This window comes from Panthera onca, chromosome F2 (genome assembly GCF_046562875.1).
Source record: "Panthera onca isolate mPanOnc1 chromosome F2, mPanOnc1 haplotype 2, whole genome shotgun sequence".
NCBI lineage: Eukaryota > Metazoa > Chordata > Mammalia > Carnivora > Felidae > Panthera > Panthera onca.
Window position 1 is genome coordinate 45294739 of NC_138356.1, and position 14919 is coordinate 45309657.

The 14919-nt window shown below is 45.4% G+C and overlaps 1 protein-coding gene across 2 annotated transcripts; it reads left to right on the forward strand.

Moving 5' to 3' along the window:
• Positions 1-523: 523 nt before the first annotated feature.
• OSR2 (odd-skipped related transciption factor 2) lies at positions 524-9050 on the forward strand. 2 transcript variants are annotated; one of them, XM_060611011.3, is made up of 4 exons: positions 524-1708; positions 5762-6530; positions 7611-7710; positions 8470-9050. In XM_060611011.3, the coding sequence occupies exons 2-4, from the start codon at positions 5875-5877 to the stop codon at positions 8650-8652; spliced, it is 939 nt and encodes a 312-aa protein (XP_060466994.1). In that variant the 5' UTR covers positions 524-1708; positions 5762-5874; the 3' UTR covers positions 8653-9050. The 2 variants fall into 2 exon arrangements, with proteins under 2 accessions (XP_060466994.1, XP_060466996.1); XM_060611013.3 differs by having other exon boundaries at positions 530-1708; positions 8552-9050.
• Positions 9051-14919: the final 5869 nt, after the last annotated feature.

Consider the following 14919-nt stretch of genomic DNA (forward strand, 5'->3'; position numbering starts at 1 on the left):
GTAGCTTCTGCCTGGCTCACCAATTACTGGTTAACCTTTTGACAAATTTTAGGCTTCTGCTTATATTTACCCACTTCCCCACACGATGAGATTATTGTAATTGTCCTTTGGGGCGGCACATCCAACACCATCTTTTGACGGAACACTTTTGAATTGTACACAGCATTTGGGCTGGAAGATTGGCGCCCCTCAAAGCGCGAACTTGCCGGGGGCTAACGCAAATCCCCTCTGGCGACTCGTCTGGGACGAAAGGCGTTTTCTTCAGTGTTGCTCACACAGATCTCATCTGGAAAGAGGCTGTTTAAAATGAGTGTGTCATTCCCTTTCTGTCACTAGGTCACCCTACTTACGGCTTAGCTGAAGTGCGTTCTGCAATTACGCTTACCCAGGACCAAACCTTTAGAAGAACCTGAAAATTTTATCACTACACTTCAAATTCGATTAAGTTTTCCTGGAGACTGAAAAGTGAACTGCATTTTTTTTTTTTTTTTTTTTTTGCTGGAAATGAAGATGTACATGTTTTGAGAAGCTACAATAGTATTTTCCTAAAAATTTAAAGTGATTGTTCTTCACCCATTCCAGATGGATTCTTTATTGTTTGCCAATGGGTTGCAGATGCCCACCCCTTTAACCAAGTTGGTTAACTGCTTATAAAATGTACACTGGCTGATTAAACCTTGAATACTGGAAGAAATTTCTTCTGGGACATTCCACATGTCTTTGCAGTAATTACGAAATTAGTCAATTGTCACCTCTAAAAACAAACTTCGTTTTGAAAACAGCAAGCAAGAGCAGACTACAGATATAGTCATAATTTACAAAAAGTATGTACAAAGCAGCATTTAAAATTGAAGGAAGGGTGATATATGCTGGAATATACAATCTAGAACTGATTGACTTTACCCTACGGAGAAGATAGTTATATTAAACGTGTTAAGATGTGGAAATTAATCCGGCGAGAGCGCCAAGTAAAACTACAAAAAGCCCTTTGGGTTTCTCTGCAGGGTCTTCAGGACGCAGAGAACCAGTTGTTTGGTTTCTAACAGTGTAAGGAAAAGTGGCACGGAGAAGGAAGGGGGTGGGCTTTGCTTGTGTGTGAATTTTGAACTGAGTCACCTTCGGTTCATCTCTGTAACAGGGGAACCTCCAGCAAACCTGTGCCTTTAAGACTCAGTTGCTATCCAAACACAAGTAAACAGAGTGGACCATTAGCGGGCGCCGGGCTCGGAGGCGGAGCCAGGCTCCACGGGCCCCGCGCTGCTGCAGGACGCCCGCCCGAAGGGGAGGCGGGGCTGCTACTAAAGCCCGGGACTCCGGGCCGCGAGCAGCCTGGGGAGGGACGCGGGCGGGGACGGAGCTCGGAGCGCGCGCTGCTGGAGGGTGATGGCCCTGCGAGGCTGCAGACTCCGACCTTACCCGGAGTCCGCGGCAAGAGGCTCGCGGAGACGCGGGGTTCCGGACGAGCGCTGAGCCCCGGCTTAACCACCCCCCGGGCTTTACAAACTCCACGTCCACAGTCCCCCACGAAGGCGAGGATCCGCTCTCGTTTTTGCTGCTCGTCGTCCTCCAGATCATGTCCGCGGCTCCCGGGATTCCGCTCGGAAAAAGAAGTTTGCCCAGCGAGGACCCAATGACCTTTCCGAGCCGTGCGCCTCACTACCTGGGCCGGGTCTGAGCGAAGGTGCCCAGGCGGACCTTTCCGAGGGAGGTGAGTGTCCGCCTTGGGAAGGGGCTGCAGCCGCCAGAAGGAAGGAAGGGAGGATGGGTGTCGGGGGTGTGGGGGACACTCAGATTCTCGGTCCCGCGTGCCCCAAGTTCAGAACTGTGAAAAGAAATCATATGGATGCAATCTTGGGGCACTGTGTTTCTCACTTAATCGGATTCCAGGCACACCACTCCCAGCTAACACCCAACGGCACACACTTGTACGCGCTGTTTTAGTTCTGTTTTGCGACATTTAATCTAAGTGTTCGGCAAGGCTTCTTAGAAAAGCTGCTCAACATACGCTCAGATAAAACCCCATAATCCCATGTGCTTCTGATGGTGCCGCAGTATTCCTGGTCCACCCGTCCCGGGGCAGCCGCAGCAGCTCGGGGCAGCCGCAGCAGCGCAGCGCGGACGCGCGGGGACTCACAGTGCCTGCCTAGCCAGCGCGTTGCAAGAGGGAAGTTACAGTTCAGTCCTAGGTAATCCTCCAACCTTGTGCTGGGCTTTTGATTTTCCTCCCAGCCTCCAGTCCTGGAGAGGGGGCAGAAGGCAAATTCCCTTAGGGTTTAAACGCTCGCCTCCTCGTGTAAGAGCAACAGAGAAAGGAGTAGTGGCGGTTGCAGGAAGGAAGGAGAAAAAAGGTGTTTGCGGAGGGAGCGGGGGGGATCCGTCTCCCTACCTGTTAGAACCTAGAGAACAAAAGAGGGCTGGCATTTCCCGAAGCGAAACGGCGCAGACAGCTACTTTCTCAGCTAAACAAACTGCAGTCCTGAGCAAAACAAGAAAATTACTCACGCAGGGAGAGCGAGGGAGCAGAGAGAAACAGAACCCAGATTATGCGGAAGGCATCTTAATTTAATTAACTCCTTGGAAAGGCAGAGGCGCGGCAAAGGGGCAGGAACTTCGCGGCCCTTTTCCTCTGTTCACCTGATCCAGTCTGGCCATCGTTAGTACTTTTTAAATGATCTCCTTATATCTACTGGGACTATAGCTCTGATTTATGTAAAATTCCATTGTGGCTTGGGTTGAAATTCAGCGAGCCTATGGATCCATCAGTCGTTTCTCTCACACTAGCACACAGGTTTTAGCAGATGACCCCTGACTGTGTCTTATTTTTAGATAACCGAATGTAATCACAGCATTACCAAAGAGCAAGACTCTATCAGATTACCACGTACCTTTTTTCTCCCATGTTTTGAAAGCTTCGGTGAAATGAAATTAGTAGGTACACATCTCACTTGTTGACAGCCAGTGAATTAAATTTTACAAAACTTCTGTTCATGCCTGGAAATCCCTGTGAAGAAGACTGATAAAAGAAAATTAGTCTCAGCTTCACCAAAATATTTGTTTTTCACTGGCTCTTTCCTTGTAAAATTAAAAGTAACTAGTGGTCCGAAAAGGGGTAGTGGAGAAATGACAGCAGAGGATGATGACCTCTGTTACTGCCTGAAGCTCAGTGTGGGAACTACATGCTCCACTCCAGACAAAATGAAAGTACTTCAGCTCTCTTCGTTGACTTAAAACATCTTTTGACATATATTTCCAGCAACTCAGTGGGAGAGTGGAAATCTAAAGTCCCTGATTATTTATGGCAAAAGTGTTTGGTGGATATTTAGAGTTGTTCTGCTTGTAAAAGGGTTGAAGTCACCACTGGTTTGTTCTTCTTCTATGGAGAAACTATCTGTCCTGCAAATTAAAATGAAAACTTACTATGAAATAGCACGTTTATGCTGCTTTGGAGCTGAATTGTAATGGAGTTGCTAATTTTTGTGTTACAAACCATTTGAAGAAAATGGCAGGAAGATGGCACTCAACTTTTTGCTGGCAGAATTAATGCATAATGTTTATGGCAGATTTCACTTTGTGCATTTGAAGTGGAAATTACAGGTGGTGATATTTCTTCAGTTGACAACCCCCCCCCCCCATAACAGTGGTGGGAGTTATACTTTGCCTCCTGTATTTATTTCTAAGAAATCTAGTCTGGGAATACACCCAAATAATAATTTCGGTTTCCTCTCTATGGGGGAAACCGCTTTTTAACACTAGGGGAAAAATAATATTTTGAATCTCTGGAAAATCCTCATTACACAAAAAGAAGGAAATAAACGTGTAATTTATTATTTTTAATGGAAAATGAGATAATCAGATAGATTACTAGGAATGTTAGTAGACTCCTTTTTCCCTGCCTTTCTAGGAGGGCTTGAGGGTTGCCACTGAACAAAAATGAATCGTGATTTGTGGTGGGAAAGTTTATTACTAATGGAGGTTTACAGTTTCGGTTGAATGGTCTGACTGAGACCCTCTGACTCTTCCACACCTCTCATTAACCCCCGGTCTGAACTCCCAGGCCTAATACGACCAGGCAGAAGCGGTTCATTAATAAATCCCTGTCTCTGAGCATTCCAGAGGAGGAGAGAGAGAAGGTGTGGGCCTCACGGCAGCGACCAAATTCTGCCTTGTCAGAGCGCTGTGTCATTATCGCAGTCTCCCAAGTCTGCCCTCAGACCCGCGGGCAACACTTCACAGCACACTAGAATAGATTCAGGCGTGTAAAGGGATGGATGGTGAAGGAACACTGGACAAACTTTCCCACCTTCCGGCTGGGTTCAAAAGCCAGGCTTAAAAGGTTGAATGGCTCCAATCGATCCGCGGGCCCCTCGCAAGCACTTAGCTGGGAGTCCCGCACCTGGGGAGCCTCCCTCAAAGGCAAGGCCCAGGTCTGAGGAGCTGGCAGAACCGCTGCTAAAAGGCGGCTGGCGGTGGGAAAAGGTGGGCCTTTCCCTGAAATGCAGGTAGGGTGTCCTGGGGAACCGGGGTCTGAAATCAGACCTCTGTATTGCCATTGGGGGAGCAGGAAGAGGGGAGTGAGTGCTCCCTGCTTAGGCCCAGGCCGCACACATCTCCCAGCAGATAAACGACCTTCCTCCAGGCTGGCAAAGCCGCACTGTAACCGGCCCTCCGTGGCTCCCCTGCTGCCCCTTCCCCAGGGAGTCCACTCTCCTCTCCACTCCTCTCTTCTCACCTCCTGAGGCCTCCCTGGTGTAGGAGCGGCTCCCGGTGCCAGGCCGGGAAGCCGCTCCCGCCTCCCGAGAGCTTGGCGCTCAGTCTGGGAGAAGGGGTTCCGGCCTCAGGGAGGTTCTCCGCCCACCCACCCGTATCCCCTACCACCGCACCCCACCCCCGAGAGCCTGAACCATCTGGAAGGGATCTTGGTCGGGGGGTGGGAGGGGACGGCTCCTGGGAAAGAGGAGGGGGCGATTCCAGGCTGAACCGGCTCCAGAGGTGTCACTTTTCTTTCCTGCGGCCCGTCACCGCTGATAAATGGGACTGAGGCAGAGGAAGGAAAAAGAAAACCTCCGAGGTCAACGCGGGGCGAGACCGGCCCCTCCGAGGGCCCTCCGGCCCTGGAGCGCGAAGCGCACCCCGGCTGCGCTCCCGCACCCGCGGCGTGGCCGGGGTAAGCGCGGGAAAGGCGACCACGCGGCGGAACGGCCTGCGGGGGGCGCAGCGCGGGGAGCAGCAGCACCCGGGCTCCGCCGGGCCGTCCGCGTCGTTGCCCGGAGAGCTCGGAGGCGCCGCGGCGACAGAGGCTCGGCCCTGGGCCTGCGGGTGCTGGCGTCGCGGGCCGTCGCGGTTGCCCGACCTTCGCCGGACAGGGTGGGCTGGATGGGCTGAACTGGGTGCTTCCTCCGCTGAAGCACCGCCTTCCCCCAGCCCGCCTTTCTTTCTCCCGGGGCCTGGGTCTTCCGCTCAGTGCGTGCCCGCCAACCCCACCTTCCTCTGGGCGCCCACAGAAGGGCCGCCGGGGCGCCCGGCTCGCCGGAAAGCCACTTCCCGCCCTGCCTGACACCCTGGCCTCGGGTCTGAGCATGGTTCGGACCCGCACGGCAGGCGCTGTGGGGATCCCTCACCACTCCTTCTGGGGGCCCTGGAGTAGAGTGGGAAGGAGGACTTTGAAGGAAGGTGTGGTAACCCGCGCCGGCGCCAAAGGGCAGGCCGAGCCTGCTAGGATAATAGTCACAACTCTCCCCCTCTCTTCTCCTGCCATTTTTAGGGTTTTCTCTGCGTGCCTTTGTCTCTCTGGGTTCTCGCCGGAGCCCCACGCCCACCTGCCTCTGAGTCCTGGAAGACAGGGGCGGCTCCCTCCGCCCCCCAGCACCAGGGAAAATGGGGAGCAAGGCCCTGCCGGCGCCCATCCCGCTACACCCGTCGCTGCAGCTCACCAATTACTCCTTCCTGCAGGCCGTGAACACCTTCCCCGCCGCGGTGGACCACCTGCAGGGCTTGTACGGTCTCAGCGCCGTGCAGACCATGCACATGAACCACTGGACGCTGGGGTACCCCAACGTGCACGAGATCACCCGCTCCACCATCACCGAGATGGCGGCGGCGCAGGGCCTCGTGGACGCACGCTTCCCCTTCCCGGCTCTGCCCTTTACCACCCACCTCTTCCACCCCAAGCAGGGAGCCATTGCCCATGTCCTCCCAGCCCTGCACAAAGACCGGCCCCGTTTTGACTTTGCCAACTTGGCCGTGGCCGCCACGCAAGAGGACCCCCCTAAGATGGGAGACCTGACCAAGCTGAGCCCGGGGCTAGGCAGCCCCATTTCGGGGCTCAGTAAATTGACTCCGGACAGAAAGCCCTCCAGAGGGAGGTTGCCCTCCAAAACGAAAAAAGAGTTTATCTGCAAGTTTTGCGGCAGACACTTTACCAAATCCTACAACTTGCTTATCCACGAGAGGACCCACACGGACGAGAGGCCATATACGTGTGACATCTGCCACAAGGCCTTCCGGAGGCAAGATCATCTGCGGGATCACAGGTGAGGTTGGAAAAGAGGTTGGCCTGGGTAGGGAAGTCGACTTTGTTCAGAGTACCGAGTCCTGATAGACAGTCTAAGTGTCACCAAAATCCCCTCTAAACCAGAATATATTCCCAAATATATTTGGAATATATATATTCCTGGCCAGCTACAGCTAACCCCCAACTGTTACCTTTTTCCTCCTCTGTCTCTGGCTGCGTCCTGGTTTGGGATGCGGAAGGGCCTTTCCTCATTCTTAGGCAGTTACAATCTGGTGGGTTGGTCTTTGTATGAGTTTCCCAGTTTCCTCCGGGTCGCCAATGGGGGGTGGGGCCAATAAAGCCGAGGGACCCCAAAGACCTTCCCACCGTGGGTACCAGTTCTAGCTGCTGTCAGACCATTTCTAGAAATCTACTCGGGCCACCTCTACTGGGTACCCTCCTTTCCCTATCTCCCTACCCCCAGGTGTGCCCCAGAGCCTGCCAAGGCGACTTTTCTTTTATTTTACTTATGGGGGTCTTGAGATCACTGAATTTAGAAACGGGTCCCCACCCCGCAACACCCTACGACCTTAAACTCTGCATTAATAAATGGCAATTGAAGAAATACTGTAACGTAAGTGTTTTCATCGGGTAGAAGCTTCCAAGGAGTGGGGGTGGGGTATCTTTTCTTGGACTCTTGCTTGTAGTTCTACAGCACTGGGACTCCTGTTGGGATCCTCCGCGGCTGTTTAGGGATTGGGTAAAATCGGTTCCCCTAGAGTCGGCCTTGCCTAACATCCTGATTTGGCCAGTTTAAATACCAGAGAAAACCGAAGAGACCAAGAAGGACTCATTCGGCACGATTTTGAGCTCCAGAATACACCAGAGAGGGCGATCAAGTGTAGATAAAGCCGGCGTCCGGTGAATGTTTTGAAGAATCTGTTAGTTGAGGTTAACCATAAACAGAATTACACAGAGAAAAAAAAATACAATCTATAAACATAAATAATGGGAATCCCGTTTCTTCTGCCCTTTCACGACTTGGTTTTGAGTAACTGTCAAAAGAAACTCCTCACCGTGGTGTAAAACCATTTCAATGAAACCTTATATTGATTTTCAGGTATATCCATTCCAAAGAAAAACCTTTCAAATGTCAGGAGTGTGGGAAAGGATTTTGTCAGTCTAGAACTCTAGCGGTTCACAAAACTTTACATATGCAGGTAAGTTTGTTTTCTTGTTTTAAAACAATGGCTGGTTTCGTTTTATCATCTTTGCTCACAAAGGTGTTCAATGGCAAGCTCTTTCTCTTAAAAGGCTCTGTTTAGATTTAGTTTTCGAGGTGGGGAAAAGCAGCACTCAGCATTTTTTATGCAAAAAATTACTCTTACCTACCATAAAGCATTATTATATTTTTCTTAAAGAAAAGGCCATTCTCTTTATTCTAAGTCCTAACTTTAGATTTTTTTTTTTTTCCATCTGATCTGCCCTGCATTTAAAGCTTTCGTGTTTGGGAGGAAATAAAGGTAATTTTGATAATGGAGGCATAGTGAAATCCCATATGCTCTCTCTCCCAGGGGCCTCATAATTTGTAGTTTTCAGAACATTGAGGAATAGTTTAATTTTCCAGCAAAGAGGAGCCTTATTACCCGGGAGAATGTCGTTCCTTAAGAGTGGATTAGAGTTTTTTCCTTCCTCCTTTTCCTGCCTGTGACACGGTGATGAAATGTAAAGAGCTGGAAATCACAAAGCCCACCGCGGTGGCCACCGGCACTTATCAGTGTAATCGGGCCTCTGTGTGTGCCTGCGCGAGTGCGTTCTTGATTGGAGGATTAGGAGCCAGATTTGTTCGTGCAAGTCCCCTCTTTTGTTGTCGTGCGCGTGTTATGTTAACGCTTGTGATACCGATAAACAGAAACTATTGAGAAGGGTGCGGTGGTGGTGTGAAGGATTAATCCTTTGCTTGCTTCACATCTGAACAGGAATCTCCACACAAATGTCCCACATGTGGAAGAACCTTTAATCAGAGAAGTAATCTGAAAACTCACCTTCTCACCCATACAGACATCAAGCCCTACAGCTGCGAGCGGTGCGGCAAAGTGTTCAGGCGAAACTGTGATCTGCGGCGGCACAGCCTGACTCACACCCCGCGGCAGGACTTCTAGAGAAGCCCAGGATGTGTCCCGTGCCGCCGCTGCTCCCCTCCCCAGACACTTCTCCACGCCTCCCACCCAAGGGTCGCACCCCCAACCCCTCACTGACCCCAGCTCTTCCCTTGCTGTAGCCGCACCTGCAGCTCCAGGGAGTTAACTCTTCTTCTCGAGGACTGAGGACTGTAGAAAGCCACACAAGTACATCCCTTCACAAAGAGTATATGCTAGTTTCTTGTAGATATTCACAGCTCATTTTAGAGCTCTGTACATAATGTCATGGGTCTTCGTTTTGTTGTTTTGTTTTGTTTGTTTTTGTATCTTGTTGGATGCACCTAGATATGGAAAATGGAAGCCAAATTTATCTTTAAAGAGTGTATTTTCAAAATAAAACCTTTTCTTGTTTGTTTCAACACTTCTGCAAAAGTGTCTTGCTATTTAACTTCTGTTCTTCCGCTGGGCTCTGGGAGAGTAGGATGCCTCCAAAATACTCAACATTGAGGGTTTTCTTTATCCCTAGGTTTTTAAAATAAGACTTCTCACAATTCTCTTACTGAGACTTCAGCTCTTCCCTTTCTGTGTTATGGTATTTTTGAATTGGACAATTTAGATTTGGAATTTTTGGTTTTCACAGATATTAAAATTGATACCCTCGAGGTTTTATCCTCTTTTGTTTATTCTAATTCTTTGTGTGTTATTCCTTCTGATAAAAAGCAATATAATGATTGTTAATAGCATGCAACTCCATGACTGACCTATCTGAAAGCACAAGATGGAAAAGTCCTTGACCTAATGTCAAAGTTTATGATGGACTTCTCTTACCATTAGACTTTGAACACTATGATTTAGCACTGTAGACAGAGACTTTACCCTGGTTTCAGGAGAGAAGTCTAATAATCCTCCTATAGAAGAGTGCAGGAAGATACAACCTTCAGAAGATGGGGGACCAGAGGAGAAAGGAGAAACTAGCTGTGAAAATATTGCTTTCCTAGGGTGGAGATGTTTTCTTCTAGAAGGTTCAGATTTCTCTGCAAAGCAAACTTGAGTTAGGTCACTTGCAAAGGTTTCATCACTGGTTGGTCTTTTGTCCCTGGGAAAATGCCAGAAGTATAGGTACTCTGTGTGGAGCTCATGGGAAGCATGTCATAATCTTCTGAGGCATTTCAACCTTTCCCAGATGATTCCTGGGGAATGTGACACTGGCATCATGACAACGTGTATAGGATTTGGGTGGAAGACTTTGGATACAGATAAACTGTAGTACTATGCAGAAGTACTGGAAGGGATATAACTGAACTTAAGGAGGGAACATCAGAGGAACCCATGGCCCAGTAGCCCAGAAGGTACTCACAGACTTTAACACTGAACAATAGGGTAAATTAGGTATTCCCAGATTTTTCATTTTTATATTTGTATTAGATGGCATGTTTCATCTTTAGGGACTAGGCATCACATCCTGTGTTTGTACTTTAGAATCCTCCAGAAGGGTACATAGGGACTTGAGGACTTGATTCCAAATTTTTTGCCAGTGCCTTGTTCAACACAATTTACAAAGAGGTTTCAAACGTGTTCCAGATTCAATGCTTACTCTGTTCTCAAGGGAACTGGCTGGAAGTCACTGACGCTTCTCATGAGAGATGAATTCTATCCAACAAAGTGTCCACTCACCAAGCCTGTGTGTCTAATGCTCACACAAATGCATTTCCCAACATGGGATGGGCCCAAGCCTTCACTGAGGAGAGGGGGCAGGGAAGAGTGTGAGGGTGCATGTGTGTGTGGTATTTAGAAGACTGAAACTCTTGTTTGTTTTCTTGTGTTTGTATAGAATTAACTCAGTGACCTCCCTACCTCTACTCTCTCAAGATCCTGCCCACCTTGGCACAGAAGATTTGAATACTTTAGGGCAGGGTTACACATTGACTGTCCCTAGAGCTCCCCTAATCCCGCAGGCATTTCCATGTCCTCAGTCTCGCTTCCCCACCCAACCCAACCAACTATAAGTGTCAGAATTCCATTGCACAGGGTTCAGTCCAATTATCAAAGAATGACCCTTGCTCACTATCAAGCTCAGGCATATCCTTGAAGTCAGTGTCACAAGGATATTTAGATAGGAATACGGTTCCTCTGCATTTATTTTAGTTTAAAAAAATGGGAATCAGAAGGGAATGAGGAAAAAATAGAGGAAGTGGAGAAAGCAGTTACTCTTCCCAGATACACACTATTTCAAAAATTAATGTTGATTTGTTTATATAGTTATTAATTTAACAAGTGCACATTTTGGGATCTTGACTACTTAGTAATTTGAAAACCTGTACTAGGGTTTAATTTAATAGCTCCCTTCCTTCAGTCTGCACTCCTGAAGCCAGCATCCATCTAGACTCAGAAAGAGATCTAGCCTCATTGCTCTCTCTTTCCACACCTCATGATCTCAGGGGAACTTTTGAACAGTGGGTTCTTTCCTCTCCAAATGCAGAGTTTTGTTTTCTTCTTTATAATGTTCAAGTATGCAGGAAATGAATCTTATGTGAGAAAAACTTATAAGACATCATAAGGAAAATGATATCTTGTAGCTTATGAAATTAATCTACTGAGTTTTGGTGTGTGTGGTTTTTTTTTTTTTTTTTTTTTTTTTTTTTTTTTTTTTTTGGTTTAGGGAAGAGTCATTATTTGAGTTTTAGATTAGCCTGTGTTTTCCTTACACCCTCTACCATAGTCAACTCATGAATCAATACTCCTGGCCAGAGACCAGGAATGGGAAATATCACGAGTCATAACCACAGTGCTGAAGAACTTCATGTACAACAGTTAAGTATTCAGCTGTGACTTTAATCTTATTTTGCAATCCATGTGTGGGATTTTAAAAATAATATCTAAAATTAATTACATTGTAACCAATTATTAATGTAAAATTATGAATGTGTGTTAGGTGCATGTATTAAGGCTAATATTGAAATGAAGGTCATTGTAGTACTAGCGCTTTATAATTGCAGTAATTAAAATTGCTATTTTACCCAGGCACATCCTCTTTTACGTGAGGAAACTTACAAACGTTTAACTCTAAGACTACTGAATATTTAAAAAGCAAACAAATCTAAAATTTCAAATTATAAATAAGCCTAATTACTACTAATGATGAAATCAGAAGCATATACTGGGAGTTTCTTCTACTGTTCATTTGTCAGATGTTAGCATAGACGTTTGAACCTCTTCACTTAAATCATGTTCAGTCAGGTACCCTTGCCCTACTTTTGTTTCTAGAGGAGCAGCCTACCCCTGGAAGGTACTTGGGAAACATTAGTTCTTGAAAATTGCCAACATGACAGACTACATGCATTTGGATTGAACACGGAATAGAATCTACAGCAAATTTTGCTACAAGAAGGGTATTACCATGGCATAATGGGCTACCTTCCTACTCCCAAAGTAACATTAATATTATTACGATAATAAAGAAAGAGGAAACGTTGATGAAACCATATAACACATTGTAAACAGGAATAACTTTTGATTTTTGAGGATTATTTGTTTTCACATTTATCAGTGTATTATATTGAGACCGTATTTCCCAATTTTTCCTTCTGAAATGTAACTTTCCACTGATAACCACCTCTGCTGAAAGCACCTAGCAATAAAGGGAGTGGAGATTCAGAATGATTCAGCTTTGATGACCTGAGATATTTCAAGTTCATTCCTGTTTATTGCTTGTTTTCCCCCTCCAACACAAATTACATTATCATAAGCTATGTAACTTTTTCTATATAATCATCCAAGGCAAAAAATGACAGTGAAAAACTATAAGTAACCCAAACAGCCTTTAAGAGGAAATGGTTGGGTAAATTATAATGCTATATCTCTTATGTATGGCATTATACTAGGTATATATTATACTATTAGGTATAGCTTTCTACTGCAAACAGAAAACCTGACCAAAAGGGGCTTGAACAACAGGGGATTTATTTTCTGACATAACAAGAGGTCTAAAGGTAGGATCCAGAGAGGTATAATTAATTGGACTGACAAGATTATTCAGAGCCCAGTTCTTCTTACTTTTCTTTTGTTCCGTCTTTAGTGTGTAGACTGGCTCCCTTCATGGCCACAAGATGGTTGCAACAGCTCCAACCACCAGTTCTAGTGCTTCCTTTTCACACATATGTCACAGGTAGGAAAAGGATTTATTTCTTTTTTGTATCACTTTTTAAGAATTAACAATTTCTGCATAAATCCAACCTGTAGACTTGCCCATATATCTTATTGGTCAGAATTAGGTCAACCTGCTCATTCCTCAGCCAATCGCTGACAAGGAGAATACAATTAGCCTGCAATGGACTAAATAAAACTCATCTTATAAGCATAGAAATGGAGCTAGCCTTCCCTGAAGCCTCTGATTGCCCGAAAAAAACCCTGATTTCTGTTAGCAAGGAAGAAAGGAAAACTGAGTGTTGTGAATATAAAGCAGATATTAAAGATGAAGTTTCTGTTCATAACCTTATGTTAGGAGATGCTTATGTTGTAACACAGCAAGATACTCAATGGCATGTACAATATTACCCAAACTATATAAACAAACAAAATCTTGAAAAAACTAAGCAGAAATAAAGACTAGCAGAAAATACACCGAAATGTTAATAGCAGTTATTCATGAGTAGCAAGCTAAAGGTGTGTTTTTCTTCTCCTTTTCTTTTTTCAAAATTTCTATTTGAAAAAAATTTTATGTTTATTTTTGAGAGAGAGAGAGAGGGAGACAGAGAGAGAGAGAGAGGCAGACAGAGATGGAGACAGAATCGGAAGCAGGCTCCAGGCTCTGAGCTGTCATCACAGAGCCTGTTGAGGGGCTCAAATTCACAAACCATGAGATCATGACCTGAGCCAAAGTCTCATGAGCCAAAGTTGATGCTTAACTGACTGAATCACCCAGCGCCCCTCTTCTCCCTTTCTTATTTTCAACTTTCCCACAATAAGCATGTGTTAGTTTTATAAAGGAAAAAATAATAAACATTATTTTTAAAATTCAAGATAAAGCCTTAGTTTACTCAATATATTTTTTTCATATGGCTTTATTGTCTCTGACCAGCCTTTGCTTTGTCTCTTGTCCACACAAACCCACGTATACACTCTTGCTTCTTCTAAACCACTTCTTTAATTTCATTACATCTTTCTAGTTTCTTTCCATTCTTCCTTGATTTCTATTCACATTTCTTTTTCCTATCTTTTCTCTTCTCTAGGTTTCTGTATACTGGTTCTTTGTTTTCTTCCTTGTAAGACCTTCAGTAATTCTAGCTCAGTGTTCCTCCAGGTATGATCATCAGACTTACCCAGGGTACCTATTTCTGGGCTCTCCCTAATCCAGTGTGTGACTTGGGATTCCTGGTGATAAAGACTCAGAACTCTGTATTTTAAACAAACACTTCAGGTAGTTCTTATGTGTATTACAGACTGAGAATGTCTGCATTAGCCTTTGACACCATCATTCCCTTTATCTTATCCATCAGCCATTTACTATGTGCCTACCATAATAAACATAAAATAAATTTCAACCCGCTTTTCTTTACTTATTTACTCATGTCCTTGACGTGGTGAAAATTTCCTCTGCCTTTATTCTTATTACTCTTCTATGGTCTCTCTATGTACTTTTCTTTTCTATTGTTGCTGTCTCCAAATTAGATTTATCTTTTTTGCACTAATAGACATCTTTGGCTTTGATATTTTATTTCTTTGTTCTTTTTTGTTCTCTTAATCCATTTTCTAATTTAAAGAGGCAGGAGAATAGAGAGAATAATTGATTAAGATGAGAAAATCACAGAGAAGTAAAAGTAATTCTCTTTTGGATTTGTATATTGAAATATTGTCACCAAATGACTTGTTACTTTGGCTTCTGTATAAAGAACATTAAGTTGCTATGAGTAATGCTTTATGTATTGAGCTGTGTGTGTGTGCACAACCTAAAATTTGTTTATTAGATTATTTTATTATTACACTAAAATTTCAGAGTAGGTGGCTATATGTTGTGATGGAAAAAGCCATGGACATGAAGTCAGAAGATGGATTTAAGGGCACCTGGGTGGCTCAGTCAGTTAAGTGTTCCACTCTCAATATTGGCTCAGGTTGTGATTTCATGGTTCTGGGATTAGCCCTGTGTCGGGCTCTGTGCTAAGCATGGAGCCTGCTTGGGATTCTTTCTCTCCTCTCTCTGTTCCTACCCCACTCATGTGCTCTCTCTCTCTTTCCTCTCTCTTCTCTCTCTCAAAATAAACAAACACTAAAAGAAAAGATGGATTTAATTTT

Bases quoted from the DNA above. Each gene is read 5' to 3' on its own strand.
- OSR2 (XM_060611011.3), top strand. From the start codon at position 5,875: ATGGGGAGCAAGGCCCTGCCGGCGCCCATCCCGCTACACCCGTCGCTG. The intron at 6,531-7,610 runs GTGAGGTTGGAA...ATTGATTTTCAG, and splicing joins GATCATCTGCGGGATCACAG to GTATATCCATTCCAAAGAAA. The intron at 7,711-8,469 runs GTAAGTTTGTTT...ACATCTGAACAG, and splicing joins ACAAAACTTTACATATGCAG to GAATCTCCACACAAATGTCC.